General features: G+C 43.1%; 1 protein-coding gene across 4 annotated transcripts in view; it reads right to left on the bottom strand.

The window, feature by feature from the left end:
* Positions 1-25,978, bottom strand: part of Dgkg (diacylglycerol kinase gamma) — a 211,850-nt gene that overhangs the window by 68,448 nt on the left and 117,424 nt on the right. For all 4 annotated transcript variants that reach the window (XM_058585080.1, XM_046462616.2, XM_058585082.1 and 1 more), the window contains one exon: positions 1,492-1,582. In XM_058585080.1, coding sequence (XP_058441063.1) covers positions 1,492-1,582 — 91 coding nt within the window. The remainder of the gene's footprint in view (positions 1-1,491; positions 1,583-25,978) is intronic.

Raw genomic sequence — 25,978 nt, 5'->3', positions numbered from 1 at the left:
ACACAGGCCCCTGGCTCCTGGGCCTCTGTGCCCACTGACTGAGCTGGCAGAAGTACAGGGGATTAGCTAAGGATTCGTGCCTCCCACCCTGGTGTCAGTAACCTAGCAACCAAAGGGGAGAGGCAGGCAGGCAGATGAGTCAAATAGAGCTGCTCAGAACCTCTGGCTTAGTGTTTGTTTGTGAAAACTCCCTGGGAGTGTGCACACAGCCTCCCTTCCGGCAGGGAGTGGCAGTGGCTGGGCTTTCCCACAGTGCTTCTGGCCTAATGCTCCTCTCAAAGGGATGTCCAGGTCCCAAGCTTGGAGTACCCTTTAGGGAGGCTTCGAGACCAGGCCAGGGGAGCCCAGGGTGGCTGAATTCTCTGGGTGCCTCTCACTTCTTTTTTTTTCCTCAAGTGGAGAGGAGTCTACAGGCTTGAATCCCACGGAAAGCTAAGGACTCAAGAGCCTGAGGTGCCCCAGCATGAAGACAGTGGGTGTGCACAGAAGTTTGAGCTTTCGGGTAGCCAGAGACTAAGGAGAGATCTCATGAGAGACTTGGGGAGAGCAGGCCTGGAGAGGGGTGGGGGTGAGAAGCAGGCTGCTTATCTACCAGGGGAGGGGCGCCGACAGGCAAACCATCTGAGGCAGGCTGCAACAAGTGCTGGAGGAATTAGGAACACACCAGAGCTGCGTAATTTGTGGGGCTCAGTTCAAAGTGAAAATGCAGAATTCTTTGTTTAAAAATTATGAAGAATTTCAGGACAAAGACAGAAGAGCAGGCTGGGGTTGTGGCTCAGTGATGGAGCGATTGCCTAGCACAGGTGAGGCACTGGGTTCGATCTCGAGCAATACATAAAAAAATTAAACAAAATAAAGGTATTGTGTCCATCTACAACTAAAAATATGGGTTCTCTGAATAGGAATTTTGTGAAAAACAAAACAAAATGAACAAACAAACAAACAAAAAACAAAAACCAGAAGAGCACTGGAACAAGGACCCTTCTGAACATAGGGGGCTTTGTGACGGCTCAGCTTGCACTTCATCAGGCTAATGCTGCACATCTGGGAATTGCTCCTTGAAGCCAGTGGGTGAGCTGGGGACTGTTTGGTCAAAGCTCAACCCCCAAACCCCTCACCTCTGCTGCTTCACAGCCACCAGTTCCAGACTTGGACACTGCCTCTACCCCACAGCAGCCCCTCACCCTGTGATGGTAGTAATTGTCCTTATCTTTTTGGGGGGAGGGAGGCAGTTGGGTGACATTGAAAGATGGCTGAGGACCAGAATGGACTGAGGGTCCCAGAGCTCCAAGGATTCTCTGGACAAGTCCAACGACCAGAGGCCTCTGGGCAAGGTCATGGATGTGTGTGGGGACAGGACAGAGCACCAAAAATAGAGTGCACTCTGGCTCTCCTTTTAAGGACCCGAGAGGATATATTCTTGAGAATGTACATATGATATTCCAGGAGCAGAAACCAGTTCAAGAAACCTTCTCCCCACCTGGAGCTTACCTCCAACTCAATGTGGTCGTGAAGTTTCTTGCAGGTGGCTGCAAAGGTCTCCGAGGTACCAAATTCAAAGTACCACAGCTTGTTCTTCATCCTGGAACATAGAGCAGAGAGATGGCTCAATATTCTGTACTTGAAATGGTCAAGGAACAGTTAGGTTATTTGGTCCAGGAGGCCCAAGTTCCCAGCATTCCCTAACCTTACATTTTTAGCACTTGTTAATCAGATGATCAAGGAATTGAAACAACATTTACAAAGTGTTTTTGCCAGGAACTTAGAGAAAACCCACTCATTTCTTATACATCAGGACAACTCTGGGTGAACTGGTAACTGCTCACTGAACTTCTCTGAACTTTTCCTGATGCAACTTGAAGCAAGTAGGAGAAAGTCCTGCTTGTCTTGAAGTGCATCAAGAGAGTTCCATGGGAAATCAACCAGAGGTGGCAAATGACAACATGCTGTCTTTTCTACTACTAATTCAGAGGGACTTTAGGCAGAGCCCTCTTTGGAGTATGGTGGGGTACAAAGGGAAGCCTTTTGAGACTTAGGGTGTGCAATCAGGACAGAGGAGGGATAGATCCACACTTACACAGCCAAAATATGTGCTGCTTTGTCTGTTCTCTGTTTGGGGGAAGCAGAGAGAAGCAACAGATTTGCAGAAGAGTTGTTTGGTAGCAGTAGCCACCCCCCCCCCCCCAATTTTATTTGCTTAGACCATGGTGACCATTCATTTAGAGGTAGATGTTGAATTTGCTTCAAAGTAGGAGCTCACCATTTTAAGCTTTAAAAATTTTCGACATTTTCTTTAGGGGTAAGGCAGGGAGGGAGGGAGGGAGGGAGGGAGGGGGAGAGAAAGAGAGAGAGAGAGAGAGAGAGAGAGAGAGAGAGAGAGAGAGAGCGCGAGCAATCAATGGGGTCCCCATGTAGCTGGGGCTTTGCAAAGTCAGATGGTGTGCCTGACACTTGGTGGTTTTGATCAGATGGTCTCACCAGGAAGTGTTTCTGAAGGTATTCCATTCCTTCCACCCCAATTGTCACCCCATTATCAGGGTCTGGCTAAGAGAAGGGACACCTGTCCAGTTTACAAGCTGACAGATTTTGCTAAGGAAGGATTAAACAAAATCACATTCCTCCTGGCACTCAGGAGAGAGGAAGCCACCTTGAATGTTGCTAATCCTCTGTCCTCAGATTTGTGGACCAAGGAAAGGAGCATTCTCCAGAGGGTGGAAGGCTCTTATTTCTTTCAGGTTTTCCTTCGGCCATAGCAGATGACTCATCAAAATGACAGACATTTTCTCTGCATTTCTTCAACAGTCTACCCAGAACTTGGAGGTGAGACTATATTCTTCCATTTGTATGAAGATTTCTAAGATCTTACTGGTTGGGAATTAGCGCTTTTTTTTTTTGTACCAGGGATGGAACCCAGGGCTGCTTTACCACTGATACACATCCTCAGTCCTTATTTTTTTGAGACAGGGTCTCATTAAGATGCTTAGGACCTTGGGCTAGGGATATAGCTCAGTTGGTAGAGTGCTTGGCTTGCCTGCACAAGGCCCTGAGTTCAATTCCCAGCACCAAAACAAAACAAAACACAAAAAACTTAGGACCTTGCTAAGTTGCTGAGGCTGGCCTTAAACTTGCAATCCTCTTGCCTCAGCCTCCCAAGCCACTGTGATTAGGGGTGTGTACCACCACACCCACCTGGGAAGTAGACTTTTTGACCATTAGTGTGCATAAAAATACCTGATAAATGAAGAAGGAAATAAGAGTAAGTAAGGTGTAGGGAATTAGGCCTCATAAAAAAGTTGGAAGGACTGGGAGTAATTTAGACCAGTGCTTCTCATCTACTGTGCCATGATGTGTGTGCCTGATATACGGCTCTCCTCTGCCTCCAGGGTGGCAGGTAGGGACTGGGGCAGGCTGAGCCCCAGAAAACATTCTCATCTGTATTCTCAATGTCAGGAATAAATATTTTCCATTTTTAAGCATGCTCTGTTGTTAAAAAACACGGGCAAGCATTATTCTGGATTAGGGATTCTCTGAACAGAAATGTGTGAAAATGCAGATTCAGGGTTGGAGCAGCTGATCATTTTATAACACTGCTGGTTATAAGGATATGGAGACTCCACCCATAGTTCTCAAATGTTAGTATGCATACAAATCTCCTAGGGAATGTGATTAAAACACTGCTTCCAGGCCTTCAATCTGTGGGGACTATCTGTGGTGTTGTGGGGTGGAGCCCAAGAATATGCATTTTTATGAATGTCCTGGTGATCGTTATGTGTATGGTCAGTGGACAGGACTTTGAGAAACATTGCTGTAGATCCAGTGCATGAACACCATGGACAAGAACAGAACTCATTAGGCCTAAAGGAGTGGACTTCTCAGGGAGGAGAGAACGGGAGTCAGTTGCCTTTCAACAGTCAATGGTGGAAGAGACCAAGTAACGGGAACAACACAGATCATCATAACACCAAGGTTGAGCATCCCTCTCTGGCAGCAAGAGCATCTCTGTGGCCAGAAGACTTGTACTGTGATTCCATTTTCAAGTACCACTGCTGGTCTGAATCATGGCTTTTGAAAGTTATTGCCAGGAGATTTAGAGTTTTAATAAAAATTTCCGGAAGCCACAGCTATTTTTTTTTTCTCACACATGGTTCTCCTGATGATCTAATAAAGTGAAGAAGTCATGGGTAGGTCAGTATTGAAGAAGGACAGAGGGAATCAACTGCACTACTCAGCCACTGTGCTACCTCTGGAAAGTTGTTTGATCTCTTTAAACCTCAGTTTTCTCATCTGTGAAATGGAGATAATAAGATCTGCTTCAAAGGATAGTTGAGAAGATTAAATAATAGCAAAGTGCCGCACATAATACTTATTGCTTACCAAGAACGTTAGCTACTTACTATTAGCAAGTATTAGTTCAGTTCTTTTGAGTTGACATATTTGTATAAAAGAGCAAAAATGATAGATCTTATTTTGTAGCTATAGATATAATATAGTCATAATTTTATAAGCAAGAAAAACATGTAATTATATTTGTTAGATCAAGTGTCTTGACTTTTGGCTAAAATGTATGTTCCCCCTCGTGACTAATTTAATAGGATTTTTTTTCAGAATCATAGACCACACTCAAATTCTTGGTTCATTATCTTGACTAGTCACATGATTAGCCAAAGATATGATGTGATTGCAAATATGCTTCTGAGAAAGTGCAGGTTTGATGTGAGACAAAATATTTATAATTCAACAAACATTCATTGAGCCAGAGACCAGGAAAGGGTGTACTAGATGTTATCCACAACAAATGCAGCATTCCACAAAACAGGCATCTGAAAGGACAGATAAGGAAGCAGATCATTTTGTGATGCACTGAGTACTATGCACTGGGGTATAACAGAGGAGGGATATACCCCAGTGCATAGACCAAATCTTAGACGGGTCAGGGGAAGTTGCAGCAAGCATCCTATGCGGGATGCCAAGTAGAGGTCAGTAGGATGTGCAAGGAAAGCAGAGAAGGCGGAGGACAAGCATTCCAGGAAGAGGAAGAAGCCCAGGTGTTTGTTTTCCATTACTATTAACAAAATACCCGACACTGGGTAACTTGTAAAGAAAGGTTTATTTAGCTCATAGTTCCAAGAGCATGGTGCTGGCTTGACTTCTGCAACAATCATGGTGGGAAAGCAAAAAGGGGAAGTGGGTGTGTGTGGAAGGAACACGTGTTTGAGAGGAAGCAAGAATAAATCAAGGAAAAAGAAAGAACAAATTAAGGAAGCTGAATTTGCCTTACAAAAACCCACTCTCAAGGGAACTACATTATTTTTTTTCATGAAGATGGATCCCTTATAATCCAAATACCTCTTAAAGGCCACCCCCCACCCCCGCCTCTCAACATCATTAACATGGGGAACCAAGGCTCAACATGAGTTTTGTGGGGACAAACCACATTTAAACCATAGCACCAGGCAATGAATTAGAACTCAAGGTGGGGCTTGGCCAGGTTTGGTTGGAGAGGCAGACTGGGGCAAGATTGTGAAGACAGAGATGCTGCTCTTAGGTGTCTGGGTTTGATCTTAAAGTCCATAGGGAGTCATGGACCAACCTTAGGTCAAAATGGGGGTGGTGGAGGTAGTAGTGACTTGATTAGATTTGTGGTTTTTATATTTTTTGGTACTGAGGATTGAACTTAGGGGCACTTTACCACTGAGTTACATCCCCAGTCCTTCTAATTTTTTTTATTTTGAGACAGGGTCTCTTGATGTTGCCCAGGCTGGCCTTGAATTTGCAATCCTCCTGTCTCAGCTTCCCAGGTTGCTGGGATTATAGGCATACATTAATGTGTCTGGCATATTTGTATTTTTTAAAGATTATTCTGTGCAGCTGTGGAGAATGGACTGGAAGGAGTGAAACAGAGACTGGAGACTAGTTTGAATGTGATATAAGAATCCAGGAGAGAATTGGGAAGGGCCTATATAAAGATAAAAGGTGTTGGGGGAGATTCATAAGCTAAAATTTTGGAGGTAGAATTGACAGAGCTGGTTAAATTGTGAAAAGTGAGTGAGAAAAGGTTAGTCAAAGAGACACCTAAAGTTTTGTCTCAAATACCATGATAGATGACAGATACCGTTTCCTGACAGAGAGGCACTAGAGATCAATTCTCCGGGGGTGGTTGTCTTTGTAAGTGAAGGATAGAACTGTTTTGGCTTTGGCCCATCCATCCATCCATCCGTCCATCCATCCATCCATCCATCCACCCATCCATTCATCTGTTTGTCCATCCATCCAACCACTGAGCATTTATTGATAATAATTCTGGGTCTGTGTAAGACCCGTAGGTAAGTGACGAGTAAGACAGGCAGGATTTCTGGCCTCACAGAGCTTACCTGCTTTTAACAGCTTCACCAAGACTCTAACATTTGACCACTGACCCACAGGAGACTATGTGTTCAAAATCTAAGAGCTTCTATTGTGATTTTCTTTGTTTTCCAGACAGGTTTTTCTAAGTGGTTCAGGCTGGCCCTGAACTTGTAATTCTCCTGCCCCAACCTCCTAAGTACCTGGGACTACAGATGTGCACCACCAGGCTTGTCTCTATTTGTCCCCTTTTAACACAGGCACTTTTTGTTTAAAAGTGAATGCATTCTTGTCTCATGACATTTTTTTTTAAAGATTTTTAGTTGTAGATGGACACAATATCTTTATTTTCATGTGGTGCTGAGGCTCAAACCCAGTGCCTCACACATGCTAGTTAAGCGTTCTACCACTGAGCCACAACCCCAGCCCTGGCTTTTTTTTTTTTTAAACTGGGGATTATTTAATCACTGAGTCACATCCCCAGCCATTTTTAAATATTTTATTTAGCGACAGGGTCTCCCTGAGTTTATTAGGGCCTTGCTAAGTTGCTGAGGCTGGCTTTGAAATCTCCATCCTTCTGTCTCAGTCTCCTGAGCTACTAAAATTATAGGCATGTGCCACCATGCCTACCATTGGGCCCTTTGGTTTTTGTACTTTGTTAAAAAATTTTCATGTCTTACCACATTTATTTCTCAGAAGAACCCTGGGAGGTAGATACTCTTGCTACCGATAAATTCAATATTGGATCCTCCTCTGCCTCATTCCTTTCTTCCTTTTCCTCTCCCACCAGCAGCATGGCACTGCCACCATCACCTTTCCAAAGCCTTTGGTAAGAGCCTGGAGGCAGGGGATATCCTACAGTTTGAAGCAGGAGACACATCTCCTGCCTCCCTGCCAGCCAGACAGCCTGAGCCCCAGATGTTCTGTCTTTTTTGAAGATGATTCCCCAGCCACTTTCCTGCCGTCATTGAAGACTGCTCCCAAACGTGGCCTTGGGCTTCTATCTATTTCATCTTTCATTGAACGAGAAATGGCATTTGGAAGCTGCAAGGCCAGAGTTTAGGCCTGACTTTGTCACTTCCTGACTGGGTTAATTATTTAAGTTCTTTGACTCTTCATTTCTTCTTCTACAAAGTAGGGACACTATTTTCCACACATCTAAGTTGTGAAGGTTGCAAAGCTCCAAAGAGGTGTGCAAGGCCTGGGAAGTGCCCCATGACGCTCCTCCCTTGTTGCTAGGAGTCCCAGTCTCTGGAGGACTCATTCCCCTAGGCAACAGGGACAAGGGCAGGAGCAGTGTGGGGGTCTATCCCAGGTGGCCAATATTTTCTGAAGAAAATAAAACTAACAATGTTTAAATGGCTGCTGGAACGCGTCCTCCACATCTCTCTTCCTGAGTTTACTTTGGCCACTCTTTCTTTCCCTCTCATAATCACCTTTCAGCTGGAGGTGACTAATCCTGAACCAGTTGTCCTGAGGCTGATTCCCAGATCCACAAGACTGCTAGGTGCCCGGTCAGGCTCCAGTCTACCCAGGTGAACTCATTCTTGAGGCAGAAGATCCTCTTCTGGGCTCGAAGGGGCTCTCAGCCATGTAGAGGGATGAGAAATAACAGTAGTGACACCATAGATTGACTCTGTTCCTCGGATGTCTTAATTTCCCCGTGGTTTATAAGAAAATAACATCAATTACACACAAGTTAGTTGAATCTTTTCATTTGACAGATGAGGGGAAAAATGAGACTAATTAAAAGTGTTCTTTTATGTTTGTCAGCCATTTCAGGCAGGAATCAGTCATCATCGTGACAGCTATGAATAGCCTGGTTTCAAGGGTGCACGTAAGTGAAACCAAGCTAGCTGCTGGGCATCTGTACCAGCAGAGGCAATGCATTTAGCTCTCCCCACCAACACGAACTCCTAGTGGCCCTTTTCTGAGAATCAAGGAAGTTTTAAAGGCAATGGACTTTTGAAGTTGTCAGAAGTCAAAACATGAAAACATTTCTTTGGGCTCAGAAGTTTACACAGAGAACACTATAGTTATTTCTAGAAATAGAATCCCTTGAAGTGAAGGTGTTCCTTTTTGTGGTTTGGGCTTTGATAATCAGGTTCCCTGAGTAGCTCATGACTCAAATAGTTAGTTGGGCCCTCGATGTCAGTCAGTGTCAGGTTGGGAGACCTGCAGGGACACATGCTGCCCATGGGACGGTGGTGTGTGTAGGGGGCAGAACCAGGTGGTAGAGGCTATGCTGGACTGGCAGGCAGGAGGCTGCCTTCCAGCCTCTGTTCTCATACACACCATCATGCGACACCACTAGAGTCACTTGTGATTTCTAGGCCTCAGTTTCATTAACTTTTCTAATTTCTAAGGTTTCTCTAAGTTCATTAAGCAGTCTAAGGTAACACCACACAGGACAGGGTGGGAGGACCCAGGGGCTGCACAATGGTCACCCTGTGGCACAAGAATGACCAGAGCTGCCATTTTTAAAAGAGAATCCAGAAATGTGTATTTTTTAGTGTAAAATCTCTGGAATATTAGTGCTGGAAACTAATTCAAATTTTTAAGAGAACATTGTATAGGACAAACCCTACACATCTGGGAAAATTATACCTAGCTAACAGGCCCCTTCTATACATTAATTATAAATTTTCATAAGGTTCAGATCAATGAAAAAGCAAAACAAATGACCTCACATAATATCCTTTTGGGTTTGCTGGGTTTGGTGGTGTTATTGCTACTACCATTGAAGAAACTAAACTAGGATCAGATTTTTAAGGTAAATCCTAATTCAGCAAATTAAGCAGGCATCACAGAAACACCAAAAGGGCAACTGCAACTACAGTTGAATTATATATAACTGAATGATAAATGTTAGTGATAATATTGAGAGCATTTTACCTGCCAGATCCTATGTTATTTGAATCCCCAATGACTTTGGAAGTTTAGTAATTGTTTTCACCCAAGTTTACATCAAGAGTTAAAACAAATCAAAACAAGGCAGGTGGACTCTAAGGCCAGGAAGGGGCCTGTGACTGTCACCTCACAGGTGCTGCAGAGGCCATCTGTATCACCCGCACACTCAGCTGCCCGGGGCCATCAGAGGGCTTATCACCACCTCTAATCCACCCTGCAGGCTATCCTCTGTCCTCACTGCTCATCATTATGGGCCCTTGGTGACCCTCAGGCACGGAGCTGCGGATAGAATAATCTTTCCCAAGGCGCAGCAGTGGCCCCTTCGGTTCAAGGGAAAGTGAAAACCCAGCAATCAGGAAGGAGGCTTTATAAATAGCTGTTCTTGTACTCTGAATCGGACTCTTGTGCCTGCTGCTCCTGCCAACAGATTTGTGTTGGCTCAGTGTATTTCAGCTTCAAGGAGCAAGGTATTCTCTGGCTTTGTTCCATACATGAGACAAGACGGGTGTTCATGGCACTCAGGAAAATCTAGGCTGATGAATGATGACCAGAGATCAGGAGGGAGTGGGCAAAAACACAGAGAGCAAGAAAGCGGGGAGAGCTCAAGAAAGGACCTAAGAGGGGAAAAAAAGGCTGATACTGGAGGGAGAAACTTGCTCAGGATGTAATTTATTGTTTAAGTATGAAATCCTCTTAATCTATGAAGACACTTAAGTCATTTGCATATGTGAAAAATTACCTGTAAAATCACAGATGACAGATTGTTTGCATTTTAAGTGCTCTTGGGATTCAGGGATTCCCAGCCAAGGGATCACAGGTTCCAAGGAGTCTTTTAAAATATAAATAAAATCTGTGAGTTGTTGTCAACATGTCTTCACACAGAATAGAAATAACTTTGTTATTTGTTATTAAATAACAATAATAATAATTACTATTACTTAATAAAGGTGACATAGGCTAATGGGTTAAATTCCTTTTTTATATAATTAAATCAATTACATTGTTTGGTAGCCAGAGATACTGATTGAATAGTAAATAGATTTTGAATAATAAAAATGGGAAAACTAGCGGGGCTGGGGCTGGGGCTCAGTGGTAGCACACTTGCCTGGCATGTGTGAGGCACTGGGTTCGATTCTCAGCCCCGTGTATAAATAAATAAAGGTCTATTAACAACTTAAAAAATTGTTTTAAATAATGGGAAAACTACTACTAAAAACAGCTTTATGAGTGACAAAAATCTTACTCAATATGGCCTCCAGGGTGGGGAGTGGTGGGCGATGAACAGAAATACTTGATAGTACAGAACTACTCTCCACCAGGACTGGATGGTGGTTCTCTTCTAAGTCATGGCATCCTCATGGTAACTGTTAGGAACTGAGATCACTCCTTGATGGTGCAGCTAGGAGGTAGAGAGCTGGAAAAAAAATGCCAGCTCCTGACTTCCAGTCCTAATCCTTTGCCCCTTCAACCTCCTCCATGCCCAGCTTCCACTACTATGCCCTAGAGGCATCTGGCAGAAACGGGACAATCAACCCAGAAGATCGTGACTCAAAGCTGTGGGCTGGGTTTGCTCACATTTAATACCCAGATTCCATGCATGGCCACAGATCCCAATTCAGGGTTGGAGGCTCTCTGATTGCTTGGAATTCTATGACACTCATCAGAGAGTCTGTTGTCTTGGCCTCCCAATTGGTCTTTCAACTCTATCTACACTTGGCCCAAAGTAAACAAAGGGCCAAACCTACAAGCCTCTTGCCTACAGCATTTTCTCCCATCTTTCAGGGTAAGTCCAGGCATCAAAGAATGAATGACCTCAGAGCCGTGACTCTCTTTTCCATGCAAGTTTGTTTCTGTGGAGTATGGACACATTTACCCACACAGGCTCCTTTGATAGGCTCTCCCAAATTCTGTCTGGCACCTGACAATACCTCCTCCTAAGGGCAGGACTCCAAGCATGATGAAGCCTGCCAAAGTCTGAAATTGGATCCTCCCCCAAAGCAGCACATGAAGACATGCGTGTGCATGTGTGGGCACTTGCAGAGCCACATGGGAAGGCTTCTCTGAGACTCATGATCTGAGATTACCCAACATGCTCACAGACACTGCTTCTCTGTGGACATAGACCCTGCAGCCTGACCAGAGAATTGCCATGATGGTATGAATGTCACCACTTTGGGGGTCTTGGGAGGGACCTCTGGGAGGCAGGCAAGGTGGGCAACACCTTGTCAGGAGAGAAAAGAATCTCTGGAGAGTCTGAGTCTCTAGGGTGTTTTCCTAGTGAGTATCTGTCCTTGCCAGGAAAAAGTAGCTCCCTTCCCCCATCCAAAAGGAAAAAAGACAAAAAATTCAGAGTTTGGCTCTTTCTTGGTAATCCCTCCTCCTTTTTAAGAGTTATTCAGTTATTCATGGAAAGAAAATCCCCTTTAGGCCAGTTTGGCTGGAGCATTTATCAGTGAGAAAAGTCAAATACTGGGACAAAAAGAAATCCCTGCCTGGAAGGGGAGGGGGAGGGCAGAGAGGAATGACTGCAGTATTGCTCAGTCCAGGACCTGAAGGCATATGGGGACAGTTAAGACACAGGTAGGTGAGGACAACTTATTGGAACATAAGCCCCAAAGGCCTGAGAAAGTGGCTTTTTGCTAGAACTGAGCCTCTTGCAGAGGAAGGCCGCTTTCTGTGTCGTGGCCAACCAAGGCTATAAAGGGGAACTGCCTGCCGGGGGCAGATGCAAAGTCAGGAAGCAGGTCCATACTGCTGAGATTGCCAGGTGGACCCCAAGCAGGACCTACAGAGCTCTACCTTGGCTCTCTGCATCTCTTTTTCTCCAACTCAACCTGGCCTTCAGCTGTCGGGATGAATCTCTGACCCCAGTCTCACATGTTGACTGCATGCCGGAATTACGTTAGCTGCCTTACACACCCAAGGGTCCCCCTTGTCTGATCCTGACAGCTACCTTCTGCAGGAGGTACTGCTAGGGCTATTTGTAGATGTGACAGAGACAGATGCACAGCTAGATGGGGGAATGATATTATAGAGTCAGAGGACAGAGGCTGAATGTGCCTGATCCCCTCTCTCCCACAACCAGCCTTTCTGAACATGAGGCAGTGCCCAACTTAAGATAGGTCAGGTTACAAAAGTTCCTTGGTTAAGCCAGTTGTTTGTCACTCTGAGCACATTTCCCCATAGAAACAATATTATGTTGAGGTTAGGTTCCCACACTTGCCCACAAAAGCCAATTAACCCCTTCAGTACCTGAAGTATAATGTCTAGTTTTGGAGGCAAGTTGGAGGAGCTAAAGGAGCTCTGGTTAGAAGACAGAAAGGCCTGGGTTCAAGCTGTAGTTCATTCATTTACTTCCTCTATGGGCTTGGGTAAGTCATTTATCTCTGTCTCTTAGTTTCTTCATGGTTCATTTGGGATAATATCACCTTCCTTGCTGGGGTTATTGGGAATATTGAGTACGTATATATCATACATGATATACACTCGCATAAAGCCAAAATAGAATTCCTTGTATGAAATTGGCTTTGTGGCCTCATGAATCCAGTGTTCCTTGAAATACAAGCAGCATATCTTTCCTGCTTAATTTGGATTGGTGATCTTTGCTTTTCACCACTTGAGGTCCCTGGTGGTGACCCTGAAGTCTGGGCTGGGATATTGCTAGGATAGGGCTGGAGATGCCAGAGGGAAAGTGAGAAACAGAGGGAACAGGAAGGGTAGTAGAGGGCACACACTTAGCTAGGTATCATGTTTCTTTCTTTTGCTATCACAAAACTCCAGCACGGTCTGGTGACCTCCCCCTAAGCTTCCTGTGCCTTTCACACCATCGAGGCTTGATGCCTCCTGGTCAGATGAAGTCCAGAGAAAGTCCTTTCTTCGGTTTCCCTTACCTCTCAAGTCTTGAAACTACTAGCAAGGCAAGTAAAAAATTCATTAGATGGGGCAGATGCCTGGATAAATAAATACCGACTCCCTTCCCTATCCCACCTCCCTCCTGTGCCAGTTCTAAAAATCTTAAATAGAAAAGCATCAGCCAGAGCCTTGCTCTGCCTGAGAAACTGTAGTATATACTGCCAGCAAAATCTTTTTGATTTTGTCCTTTTGCAAATCTCAGCCATATGCTCTGTGCTTTGCTTCCACTCTGACGTGTGTGACTTCTTACACTTGTGTGTGCGTTCTTAACACCCATTTCAGTGACTGTGATTTATGTGAACTTGTCATCCTCCGTCAGTACCTATCCCTACTCTGTGGATGTGTGCTCCACCCCACCCTATCATTACCTGCTGTCTCTAAGGTCCAGCTGTCTCCCCTAAGAACGTGACTCATTCAGTTTTCCCCCTCTCTTTGTGCCCTTGGCAAACGTGCCCCAGCTGTAGGTGTGGCCCTGATGTTCCTCAGGAGAACTGCTTGGCACCACCTCTGCCGGGCTCCTTATTTCTAGCCTACACCTGCTGCCCCTCCGTGGGCTGTGATTGTAGAGTTTCATTTAAATATTCTCTACTTTATCCCCCTTAAATCTCATTTTAAAGCTCTCCTGTTTGGTCTGCAAGTCTCTGGCCCAAAATATTCCTCTTGGTTTATGTGACAAGCTCCCGATTCCTTGCCAAGGGCCTCTCATTCCAGCATCAAAATCCATGGTCCAGAAGAACAGTTGTTCTCAGATTAGCTACAGAACAGCTCTGCATTTCCCCACTGGTGCCTATTTCTTCTAAAATACTTTATTCTGCTTTTAAATGATTTCAGTAGGTTAGAATCTATATTAAAGTCTCTATAACATTGTACAGAATAGAAATAAATTTAATTTAGGCTTTCCCAGGTGTATTTAATGATTACCCACCTCCATCATATTCCTGTTAATTTTCTCTTGCCATCCTAGGGAATGCACATCAACAATGCGACTTACTATAACACGTGCTGGAAGAAGACAATTTAGGTAACTACCTCCACAGGCTCATCATGAGTTGACTCTCATGATGAGTGTGTTAACTATTCTCTTCTCCTTTTCCAGAAGGTCCAAATCTACCCTCTTTGGGCAGAGCCTCATACATTTGCTTCATTCTCTGCCCCTTCTCCCCCCGCAAACAGAGATTGGGCATTTGCTCTTTTTTTCCATGTTCTATCTATTTCTTAAATCAGACTCTGATTTACGTTCTCTCTGACCTTCTGAGTTCCTTTTCTTTTTGAATCATCTCTTTTATGACATCTAGGAACCCTTTACTGATGCAAATACACTGACCTCTTAAATTTTCCTAAAGCCCATTCATTTTCAATTTTTGGTAGAGGATTAGTTTATATCTACAACATCAATAATTTGTGACCAAAGTCAAGCAAGAAAAATAAATAATTGGTATCCACCTCGTCCTTATGTTTTTTAATTCCTGGGATCAACATGGCAACTTGGAAGTCCAAGCATGTTATGGGCCCAGGGATGTGCTGATTTGGCTTACACAGTGATTTTTTTTCAACTGGAATACTGTACATACACACTTGGAGTCCAGATTCTCTTAGGAAATCAGTCCATTAATACTGGGTTCCTTATCAACCTCACTACAGTTGATTGGAACTGGCTGATTCCTTTAAGCACTCTCTCATGTTCTCCAGTTTGCAGGATCCCCCACTGTACCCAAAGTCTCATATCCATCCACTCTCTCATTTACATTAACTTCCAGGCTTCTATTGGCATTTGGATTTATGACCCCTCATATATATATATAATTTTTTTTTCCCTCCTGGAAATTTTCTTGGAAGCTGACTCAAAAATGTCTCCCCCCGGGCTGGGGATGTGGCATGTGCGGAGGGGCGCTGGGCTCTCTATCCTTCCCAATTGGACCCTCCTTCCTATCTGGCACTTGAGTCCTGAGTCCTAATGTGTGTCTGATTTCAAGGGCTGACTGGCTGCAGCTGGATGAGAGTTGAAGCTGCTGGTGTTTAAGCCCAAATGCACAGAAGCAAAATATCCACCTCTACCTCTTCTGGGAGAAAATATTTTCTGTTGATCTGTGTTTATAAGTTAGGGCACAATCTGGTAAGTAACTGACTATTCCACAATCATGAAACACTTGAGTAATAAACTTGACTTTTAATTACTGGAAAAGCAGGTTCTCTAGTTCTTCAAATCTCTTCTTTTCTACCCCACTGGCCTATTGTTGACTATCTCTGTTGAGAGCCACAGCCAAAGGGGCCCCAGCAAACTTCCAGCTGCCAGCAAACTTCCAGCTGCCGGCTGATGATTGGCTCACAGCGGCCCCAGCAACATCTAGCTGATTGGCTCCTCTGCGGTGATGCTCATTGGGCTGTTTCCCTGCCCTTTCAGACCACGGAGCTGCTCATTGGGGGACTTTTTTGGCTCCGCCCACGTGACCCAGCCAATCGGCCTCAAGAGCAGGAGGATTGTGGGAGGTAGAGAGAAGCTTGTGTGGGAGAGAGAGGCTTGTGGAAAGCCGGTCGTGGCAGTTGAGGCTCTGAGGGTTTTTCCTGAGAGGCTGTTTTGTTTGGCGTGTGTGGTTCTAAAAATAAAGTTAGTTTCTTTTGACAAGTGGCTCCTGATTGTGCCCAGCCAGACTGCGGCATATCTCATCCTCCTCTCCTGCCTACCCATATTCTTATGAACAGTTAGGTGGAGGAAAAGGCAATATATAAAATCTGAACCAAGCCATCAGCTCAGTTTGGAGGGCGTCCTGTTACGTTATCTTCATCCCAACCCTGTGCATATCCACAGAAACCCTGATTATGAGTAGCTTGTCCCTCTCCCCACCCCAGTTCAGGGAGAAAGTGATACAGAAGAGGAAAGAGAGAACCTGACTCATTAGAACGCTCTGTGTTGACAGCTCCAACAAAAGCCAAGATAAACGGGGTGAGATTTTAATTTATCCAGGATCTTCCCGCCACCTCTTACTCTATAGTAACCCAAAGCTGGAGTTTACTGACACACTTTCAGCTCATTGAGTTCAAAGGCAAGGTAGAGTACTTGTCTTGATTGGCACTTTGGAATGCTCTCCAAAAGGGCCCACTTCCAAGATTAAAGGGACTCTCCATTCAATAGAAGAGAAGACGTCTTCTACTAGACAACGAGAAATTTCGATTTAAGTGTAGGTTCAAATAACACGAATATTCAGTGATTACAAAAGTCCCTGACACTTTAGTAATTTGAGGGCATAGAGTACATTCTTGGACTAAGGAGAGTCTTTCTTTCGTTGAAGAGCATTCGAAGATTGGGAAAATGCCTTCTTAGGAAAATGTGAAGTGGTAAGACCCCCTTTCCTGCAACTCCAAAATTTAAACACTTCTACAGTCTTCAAAGTAGAAATCTGATGACCCTCAACAGGGGTATTTATAGAGAGGAAACTTATGCCGATTGAAATCTCAAGTCCTGTCTAAAGCTAAGATTCTATAAATTATTACAGATAAAAGCCACAACACCATGTATTTGGATTAGAGATTTTCAATGGATTCATATATACCCTGCTGCATGTCCCCACAAATTCCTATGGCAACCCCCTCAAAATTTCCAATCCATGTATTTATCTACTCTAATCTAGTAAACATCATGTGAGATAGTTGTGATTTCCATTTTACACAGCAGAACATTAAGAATCAGAGAAATGAGTAACTTCCCAAAGGCACACAGTAAACAAGAAAAAGGGCTGAAACTCAGCTCTTCAGACGCTGGATGCAATGAGCCTTGGGAATCATGTCTACATTTCACGGGGCCTGACATAACAGAGTTATGAAGTGATTTTTTTCCTGGGTTTCTTATTTATTTATTTATTTTTAATTTTGCTAAATAGAGTTACTGAGTTTCCTGGTAATTTTAGTGAAAGGCTGCTTTCAAAATGTCCTTTGGTCAAATAGTAAGTGCATTAAAAATTTCCATAGGAAATGTTGATTTAAATGAAGAATTAAAATTAATCCCTTGACTCACTCTGGAGAACATCTACTATCCCTTCACCTTGTTTTTAAATTTCTTCTTAATAAAATGTGGACAATTATGAACATTTTAAAGGAAACATGTCAGAATGAGATGTGATGCTAATCACATCAGCTCTAAATATAAGATGGACTATGTTATATCATAAAATACTCATAAACAAAAGGGTAACAATTTTCCAAAGTTCTAATTAATAAAGCCCAATAGAAGGTTAATGAACTTTGACATTCTTTTTGTAACTAAAAACAAGCAAGTAAGCAAGAAACAAACAAAAAGATATGTTAAACTAATTTTCACAGCCACCTGAATTGACTTCCGCATGAAGGAATCTGAATTGTGGTGGAAAGGAAGAGAGAAACTTTGGAATTTTTTCCCCCCCCAATATGAATTTCTACTTCCACAACCCGACAGTTTGCTTTAAAGCCCAGGGTTTGTAAGAAAGCTCTGTGGTTGGTTGCCATAGTTTACCCAGCTCCTGGAGGTCAGCAGAGCTGGCTTCCCCCAGCTCTCTCCTGACACCCTACCCCAGGAGTTACCTCTTCCTCTCTTTTTCTCTATTTCCTGGGTCTAGCCTAACATCCTGCACTTTAGTAAGACTGCAGCAAGGCTCAGTATTTAAAGATGTTTCTAAGAGAAGCTCTGGAATCTTTGCTCTGCAAATTTTGACAGGAAGTCATTTTTTCATTGATCCATTCAAAAGACACTGGATGACTGCGTGTCTGCACTGTTCACGTGCCTATGGTTAGGATAAAGTGGGAACTCCTCCAAAGACCACCACCATCTTGCCACAGGAGCTTCATCCCACCTCTCTCCCACCTGCCTTTCCTCCTCACTTGGAATCTCTTACCTTTCCTCTCCTGCCAGGGACCTTCCACACGTTATGTCCTTTGTCCAGGCTGCCTCCCTCCTCCTAGCTTGCCTCTGGTTCCTTCTACCCTCAGTGAAGTCCCATTTCTATCTCCCAAGCTCTCACTCAAAATTTACCTTCTTTTTGAAGTCTAATCTCACTTTCACAGTTAGGTGCTTCAGCAACACAATACCCTCATTGTTCATGTTCCCCCTTTGAAACAAAGATCACCATATTATATTATATTCCTCCTCCCCCAGAGATTGGGGGAGGGCTGATGTTGTGAGTTGAATTGTATCCCTGTGAAAAAAAGATATGCTGAAACCCTAACTCCCCATACCTGTGAATGAGACCTTACTTGGAAATAGAGAGACACATTGGGGAAATGTCCTGTGATGAAGGACACAGAGACTGGAGTGATGCATCTACAAGCCAAGGAATGCCAAGGATTGCTAGCAGCTAGTAGAAGCAAGGGGATAGACATGGAATGCATTCTCTCTTGGATCCTAGGAAGTAACAGACCTTGCTGACATCTTGCTCTCAGACTTATAACTTCCAGAACTGTGAGAGAATAAATTCCCTGTTGTTAAGTGATCTTTTTGTTACAGCAGCCCTCAGATACTGACACAGTTGTTATAGCTTCTGAACGTGTTCATCATCCCAGCAAGACCCATCCACTGCCGGAAAGAAGCGGTTATGGCAGTCCACCTTTCCTCTCAGCCCTAGCAGGAAGCTAAAACAAAATCATGCTCAATGCATTGTGGCTAAATGAAGAACGATGCTCAGTCCCACCCTTACAGTTTTAGTTTAGTGGGTCCCAAACAGGGTCAGACTCTTTCTGAGTGAAAGCTTATGAATGTGCTGAAAAGCTAGCAGATTATAAACAGATTATAACAAACCAAGAAGAAAAATCAAAGTGGGGAAAAGTGTCAAAAACCTTGAAGATGAATTCTAAGAGAAAGTTGAATGCAAACATGAAGGCCAGGGCCAGGGTTGGTCAGTGAGGGAGGAATTTGGGGGCAGCATCTCGAAACAAGTAATAGATAATGATTAAATCAAAATTGGGGATGTCACACTAGACAGAAGAATTAAAAACACAAGGGCAGGTGTGAGGGAAGGTGAGAGAACCGATGCAAGTCAAGGAGAAGGTGGGATTGGCATCTGAGGAGGATTTTATGCAAATACAAGGGAGCTTAAATTCTATAAAATGGACACAGTTGCGATGGCAGATTATGTGTAGTCACATCTCAGGGTGACTACCAGGCAGCTCCAGATGGGGTGGGCCTACCCAGGGAGGGTGACATGATTGATTAGAAGTGACTAATCCCAAGGTTGGCATATGGGCATGTGGTCTTGGGGACCACTGGGCAGTTGAGGAGCATAGGAGGAAAGAGGTCTCACAGGAGACCTGCTGAAGAGTGGTGGGTGGAGAGCTCCGGCTGGGAGGGGGCCTAGTGGTGCAACAAGCACACCTCTGGGCTCAAAGAAGATAAAGTTTGTGACCCCAGATGAATGAAATGTTCTGCTTTGGGAAACCCGTGAAAGGATTCTACAACTTCTCTCAGGAATTCATTTCAGCTTTTAATATGTCTCCAGGCTAGAAGATTCCTGTTCCCACCCCAAACAATACCTCACCTCTAAAGCACAAGCACATTCCCAAACCCCTGCCCCTCCACATTGTTTCCTGAGCTGAGATGAAGAGTAAGGAAGTGGGTCTGCCATTTACTACCATGAATCCTTTGCTTGAGGTCTGTTCCCAATACATTCTCTATTTTTCCCCAGGAAAAGTGATTTGGGTTTATTTATGGTTTTTATGTAGGTCCTTTCATTGATTCAAGTTATTCTCTAGTCTCTTTCTTGGGTGCTTCTTTGGTCATGAGGCATCAAACTGGGCCCAAAGAGAGGCAGGAAAATGTGATGGGATAAATGGAGGCTGTGGAGTCAGACAGACCTAGATTTGAACAGCAGCTCCTCTATTAACTTATGGGGTTTGGAACAACTTGCATAGTCTCTCTCTGAGCCTCAGTTTTCTCATCTGTAAAATGGATCCTTAATATTGACCTTTTACTTGGAAAGTTGGGCCAACTAAAAATAATATACATGAGATTCTTGAAGGTTCTCAGCAAATGATAACTACTATTGTTAGTATGGGATGCAGTAGGACTGAATTCTAAACACTTTAATAAATACACTCTTATTCACTTGTGTTTAAAAACTACACCACTGCAAAGTTCTGAAGGCAACCCTTGCTAAAGTAAAATAACATAGAAACTGGCCCTCCTGAGATACTGTAAAATTATGCACAGATCCTGAAACAGTGCAAAGAGAATAAGATCTTTTTTATTTATCCTCCACAAAAGTAGAACTGCAGAACATATCAGATAGTTATTTCCAACGCAAAGGGAGTTGAATAATAGCTTTAAAACTCTCATATTGACTGAACAAGTGCGTTGGGAGTTTTTAATTGGAAAAGTCTAATAAAACTTCTGCTGCAGATAAATGCACTCCTATCAGCTGCTTTCTATCACTTCCTTTCAAAACTTATAAGCAATGCTGTGTTAATCGTGTTTTGAACCCGTGTATACAGTGTGAGCTCAAGTAAATGAAACAGTGCAATGAAAGTGCTGTAAGAAAATATTTTTTAATGTGGACAGGGTTTATTTCGGGGCGGGGGGGAATGGGTGCAATATGACTAATTTGTCTATAATGAGCCTGAATGACTTTTATGGAAAAAATTATTTAAAAATGGTACATAAAATTTTATAATAACATATTGTCCTAAATATTTTAGGATATGCATATCAAGGTAACCGCTGAGATCATCAAAAGTCAATATTATGTTTCTGAATGATGGAACTATGAATGATGATTGATTTGTTTTTTTTTCTTTAACTTTTTTGAGCTTTTCAATTTTTTTATAATGATGTTTCAATGTACTATGTAATAATACTATGTGATGTATTATTAAATCGTTATAATGACAAATATATTGATATTTTATTGAAAAAACTTGAAATCAAGATGTGTGAAAAGGAAAAAAATGCCATATGTTTCTACATTGATTACTCTATTACTCTATGACCATCATAGAGAATCATTAAATCTCAGTTTTAAGAGTGCCTGAGTCATCAAATGTGACTATTATCTGATGCAGACTCTTTCTTTGTAATTATAAGAATATTAATAACCATAATAATAGGCACCATTGATATGCCAGACTCTATAATAAGCCCTTAAATGCATTCTTTCATTGGATCCCCAGAATAAACCCACGAGGTAAGGTACTTGTGGTAAGAAGAACAATGCCCTAAAGATGCATGTTCTAGTTCCTAGAAACTGTGAATATGTTATGTTTTATGGCAAAGGGGAAAGAAGGGTGCCGATAAAATTTAAATTGTGAGGGCTGGGGTTGTGGCTCAAGGGAAGAGCACTCGCCTAGCATGTGTGAGGCACTGGGTTCGATCCTCAGCACCACATAATAAAATAAAGGTGTCCACCTACAACTAAAAAAAAATAAAAATAAATGTTTAAAAAATTTTTAAATTTTGAGTCTGCTGACCTTGAGGTGGGGTAGTTATTCTGGATTATTCTGTGTGGTTCCAATGTAATCTTAAGGGCCTGGATATGTGGAAAAGAAGCAGAAGAAAGCCTGTTGGAGGAATGTAATGTGAAAAAGATCCCACTGGCCATTGTTGGCTATAAGGATGGAAGGAGACCACAGCACAGGACTGGGGACAGCCTCCAGTGGAAAAGACAAGGAAACAGATTCTTCCCCAGAGCCTGCAGAAAGGATGCAACCCTGATGACCCTTGGTTTGGCCCAGAGTCACTTAGTTGAGACTTCTGACCCCCAGAACAGTCATATGATAATGTAGTATTGTTTTAAGCTACAAAGTTAGTGGTAATTGGAGAGAGCAGCCACACAAAACACATATGGAGACATATTCCAATTCTCAGGGTCAGAAGATTGAAGTTTAGGAAGAGCAATTTGGTCAAGGTCACACAAAAGTAGTGACAACTGCAGGACTTGAATCCAGGTTGTCTGATAACAGAACCTATTCTCTTGGGCCTTTAGCTCTATTGGAGTCCAAAACGATTTATCTAGCACCTTGCTTGCATAGAAAATGTGAAAACCCACCAATGTACCTAATGACCCACTATACTTGAGGATGGCTCTAACTGGTAGAAGTGATGTCCTAGTTTGGGGCTCAGATTGGTCTTTCCAGTCACTTTCCTTCTGATTTATCATGCCAAATAACCCAATTCCTCCCTTATGAGAAAACCCTCTTACATATTTGAGGCCAATAATCACTTTTCCCTAAACCTCTTTTTTGGGTAAAACAACCTCAGAGTCAGTCTTTCCTACAAATCATTAAAAGTTTAAAGTTCCCGTACCTTCTTGACCTCTCCCTTCTGAAAAGCATCCAGACCATCAACACCTCTAAGGGCCCTGGCAGTTCCCACCTTGCTTCTACTTTGTGTACTCTGACTTTCTTTCATGAGGTTATCATGCTAACCCTCACCTTCTGAACTTGATTACATGCTATACCTTGAGCTCTTTGATGCAAATGCTTCTAAAAACCAATCAATCGAGAAATACTGATAACTTTTGGATTACTTGGCCAAAAGTCTTGAAAAACAGCTTGCTTTCAAGTTCCTTCTGACATTATCACCAACTGATTCTGCTCTTTGTTGACATGAATAATACCTTTCTTATTCTAGCCTGGCAGGGACAAGGAGAAAAGGCCTGTTAAGCTGCCATAAGGAATTGATCTGTTCAAATGGCAACTTTGGAGAGAGCCCCAAGGTCCCAAAGGCTGCCCCTGTGCATGTTCTGAGAGTTTTTCTTGCCGGTTCCATGCTGACTGGGAAGCCAGGCGGGAAAAGGAAGGCAATACTAAGAGTTAATATTGATTTCATCATATTATTTAAAATACTGTGAATGTCAGGGTGGAGAGAACTGCACAAATATTAATAGCAGCCTCCTAAAATCTTTGATCATCCACAGCTTTAGATGATCCATGTGGCTGCTCCTGCATTTCTGCAAATCATTGAGGGCTGACTGTAAACAAAAAATCCAGCCAAAAAAGCATGGGCTTCTGCAGTTGTGTAATAATGAGAGCCTGGAGAAAAAACATGAACCCATATTTCATTCATTTTAGTTGCTGTGCCTCTTCCAAGTAGAGGTGGGGTTGGGTGGGGGCTAAAGCATTTTTGTAGGTTAGTATCTGAATGGTCAAATAATGAAGTAAGTTGCTCTGTCAGGACTGATGTCAAGAGCCAAAGATACTTGAGCACACAGCACCAAACATTTCTTTGATGAATGAATGCCTACAGGGGAAAGAAACAGAAAATGCCACAATAATTTATGTTGGGGGCTTTTCAGAATCCTGACTATTAAAAAAAAAGAATTTGACCTATTGGGGGAAATAGATGCAGACAGTTTGGAGTACTGGGTACCTAGGGTAGGTCTATTTTGGGGTGCTGAGTGCTGCTGGATGAGAAGGGCTAAAGCCCAAGTTAGGGCACAGAATGCAGACTCCAGTAGTGACGATTTTTAATCCTTTGCTTTGGGAAAACTAAACATCTGGGCTGTGATATTGGGCTATTTCATAGTGCTTCTGGAAAAAAATAACTTAAGATGGTTTTATTTTTAGATAAAAGAAGACTACCTTACGAATATGGGGATACACTGCATGCTGGGACTGCAGAGCATACCATGGTATTCAAGAGAGGAGGCACTTTCATTTTTAGAACTATGTGCCTAGAGCTTTGCTAGCTTATGTTGCTCCTCCTCCCACTGAACATCTCTGAGTTCAGCTAAGGTTGGGGGTTGGTGATGGGGAGAATAGTCACATCTTCCAGCACCTGACTTCCCTAGGCCACCTGCCTAGCCACCAGCTGGGTATTCCATGGACCCAGCTGGTAAACCACATGGTACCTGCCCTACAACTCTCCCTCTTTCACCCCTACTCTGCTTCTTCTGGTACCATTTCAGCTGGGGTCTTGGACTCCCCACTTTGATTCTGTCTTTAGATTCTGGACTTAGAATCTATGATGTTCAGACCCAAACCTCTGCTTCTTGAACCCATATGGAGCCAGGAGGAGGAATTTCCTCCACAGCACCCATCCTGGAAAACCTAAGTCAACACTGGATAGATAATTGGTGCCATGTTCCCATCCTCTAAGAGAGGGATTAAGTCAGATTCAATTCATCGTTTCTGGGGTGTCCTCCAACTTTTAGTTGTTCTCAAACTTTTCTTTTAAAGGACTCTGCCTATAGACCAAAGATCCTATGAGAATGAGAACTGAATTCCACCTGCCACTCCATCAAAAGAGTATCTGATTGTTAATGCTTTATGGCAATTTCAGCAATGCTTTCCTCTGTTTGCCAGTCAATGATATTCAATGAGAAATATTTATTGAGAACCTATTGTGTGCCATGAACTTACTACATCTTACAACAACCTTGCAAGATTTTCAAGGGAGGAAGCAAAGGATTAAAAAGATTAACTTGCCCAAGGTCACACAGCTAGCAAGTTGCAGAGCCAGGTTTGGATGCCAGCTTCGGCTATACCCTGCTGCCTCCTTCTATAAATATCTACGAAGTGCTTAGTTCTTTGCAAGTTGTATTTGCAACCTATTAAGGACTCAAGCTACATTAGGGCTTCTGGGGAACCCCTCGTCAGCTACTCCATGGGCCTGGCTCCAAGAAAGCCAACACTCCAGAGCCTGTTAATTACTCGAGGGCTTTTGGGAAAGGTGGTCAGCCTTGGGTAAGGAATGAAGCACGGTTGTGGTCCCTTTGAAAGGCCCGACAGGAAATATCTTGCTTCAGTCTCAACTGCTGAGGGACATATTCAAGTGGATGACACTCAGCAGGTTTGAATAACACATTCCTCAAGTGCTCTGAGTTTCTGACCAACAATAAAAAAAGCCTCCGTAGTTAGACTTCTCTTTCTGGATTCTCACTGCCAGGGACACTGGAATTAGATAGTTTTTAGTGTAGATTTCATATGTACAAAACCCTTCACAGAGACTTAATCTGGAAACTTCATAAAGGACTGGATAGCATTCTTCATGGAAGTCCTGCTAGTACTAACTGCTGTCCCTTTGAAGGATGGATAATCCCTCTCCTTATCCCCTAGTTAAAATACTCTCTTTTCTCCATTATTTTGCCTCTATTGTAAACTCTCCCCTCGTCAAGACCTGGAAAATTTGCCTTCTTTCTCTTATTTCCTTTCCCTCATTTCACTCATCAGTGTGAGATCTATGCCTCACACTTTGGAAGGCTCACCAACTTTAAATTCTTAATAGAACAAGGGAAGGCACATTTCAATTTTGTTCTGGGTCACACAAAATCATATAGCCATGCCTGCTCCCTGCTATGCACATTGAGATAGGGAGAAGACTCATTACACACAAGATATAATTGGTCTCCTCCTTCTGCACTCAGCAGGCATTTTCTCATTGAGGCGATTCATATAGTTGGATGAGCCCATGAGAAATCCACTCTCTTTAGCCTCAGTTTCTTCCTCTCTAAAAAAGGGACAATAACACTTACCTGCAAGTTATGAGTACTGAGAGGGATTGTGTATAAAGTACCTACTAGAGCTGGGTGTGGTGGTGCACACCTGTAATCCCGGTAATTCAGGAGTGCAAAGCTGGCCTTAGCAACTTAGTGAGGCCCTAAGCAACTTAGGGAGACCCTGTTTCAAAATAAAACTAAAAGGTGTTGGAGATTTAGCTCTGTAGTTAAGTATTCTTGAATTGGAACTCAAGTTCCCCCCAAAAAAGTACCTATCAGAGCATCTGGTAATAGTAGGTATTTGATAAAGGAAATCTGGGGGTCACAGCAGGTACAGCAAAAGGTCTTCAACTAAGATAAGTCAGAAATCAAATTAATCTCACAGCTTAAAAAAAAAAACAACAAAAACCTGTGATCTCAGCTAG

This window comes from Marmota monax, unplaced genomic scaffold (assembly GCF_021218885.2).
Source record: "Marmota monax isolate L192 unplaced genomic scaffold, Marmota_monax_Labrador192_F-V1.1 WCK01_AAM20220418_F8-fsc00100, whole genome shotgun sequence".
Classification (NCBI taxonomy): Eukaryota; Metazoa; Chordata; class Mammalia; order Rodentia; family Sciuridae; genus Marmota; species Marmota monax.
Note: the sequence above shows the minus strand (reverse complement) of the source record. Positions and strands in the feature narration are given on the sequence as shown.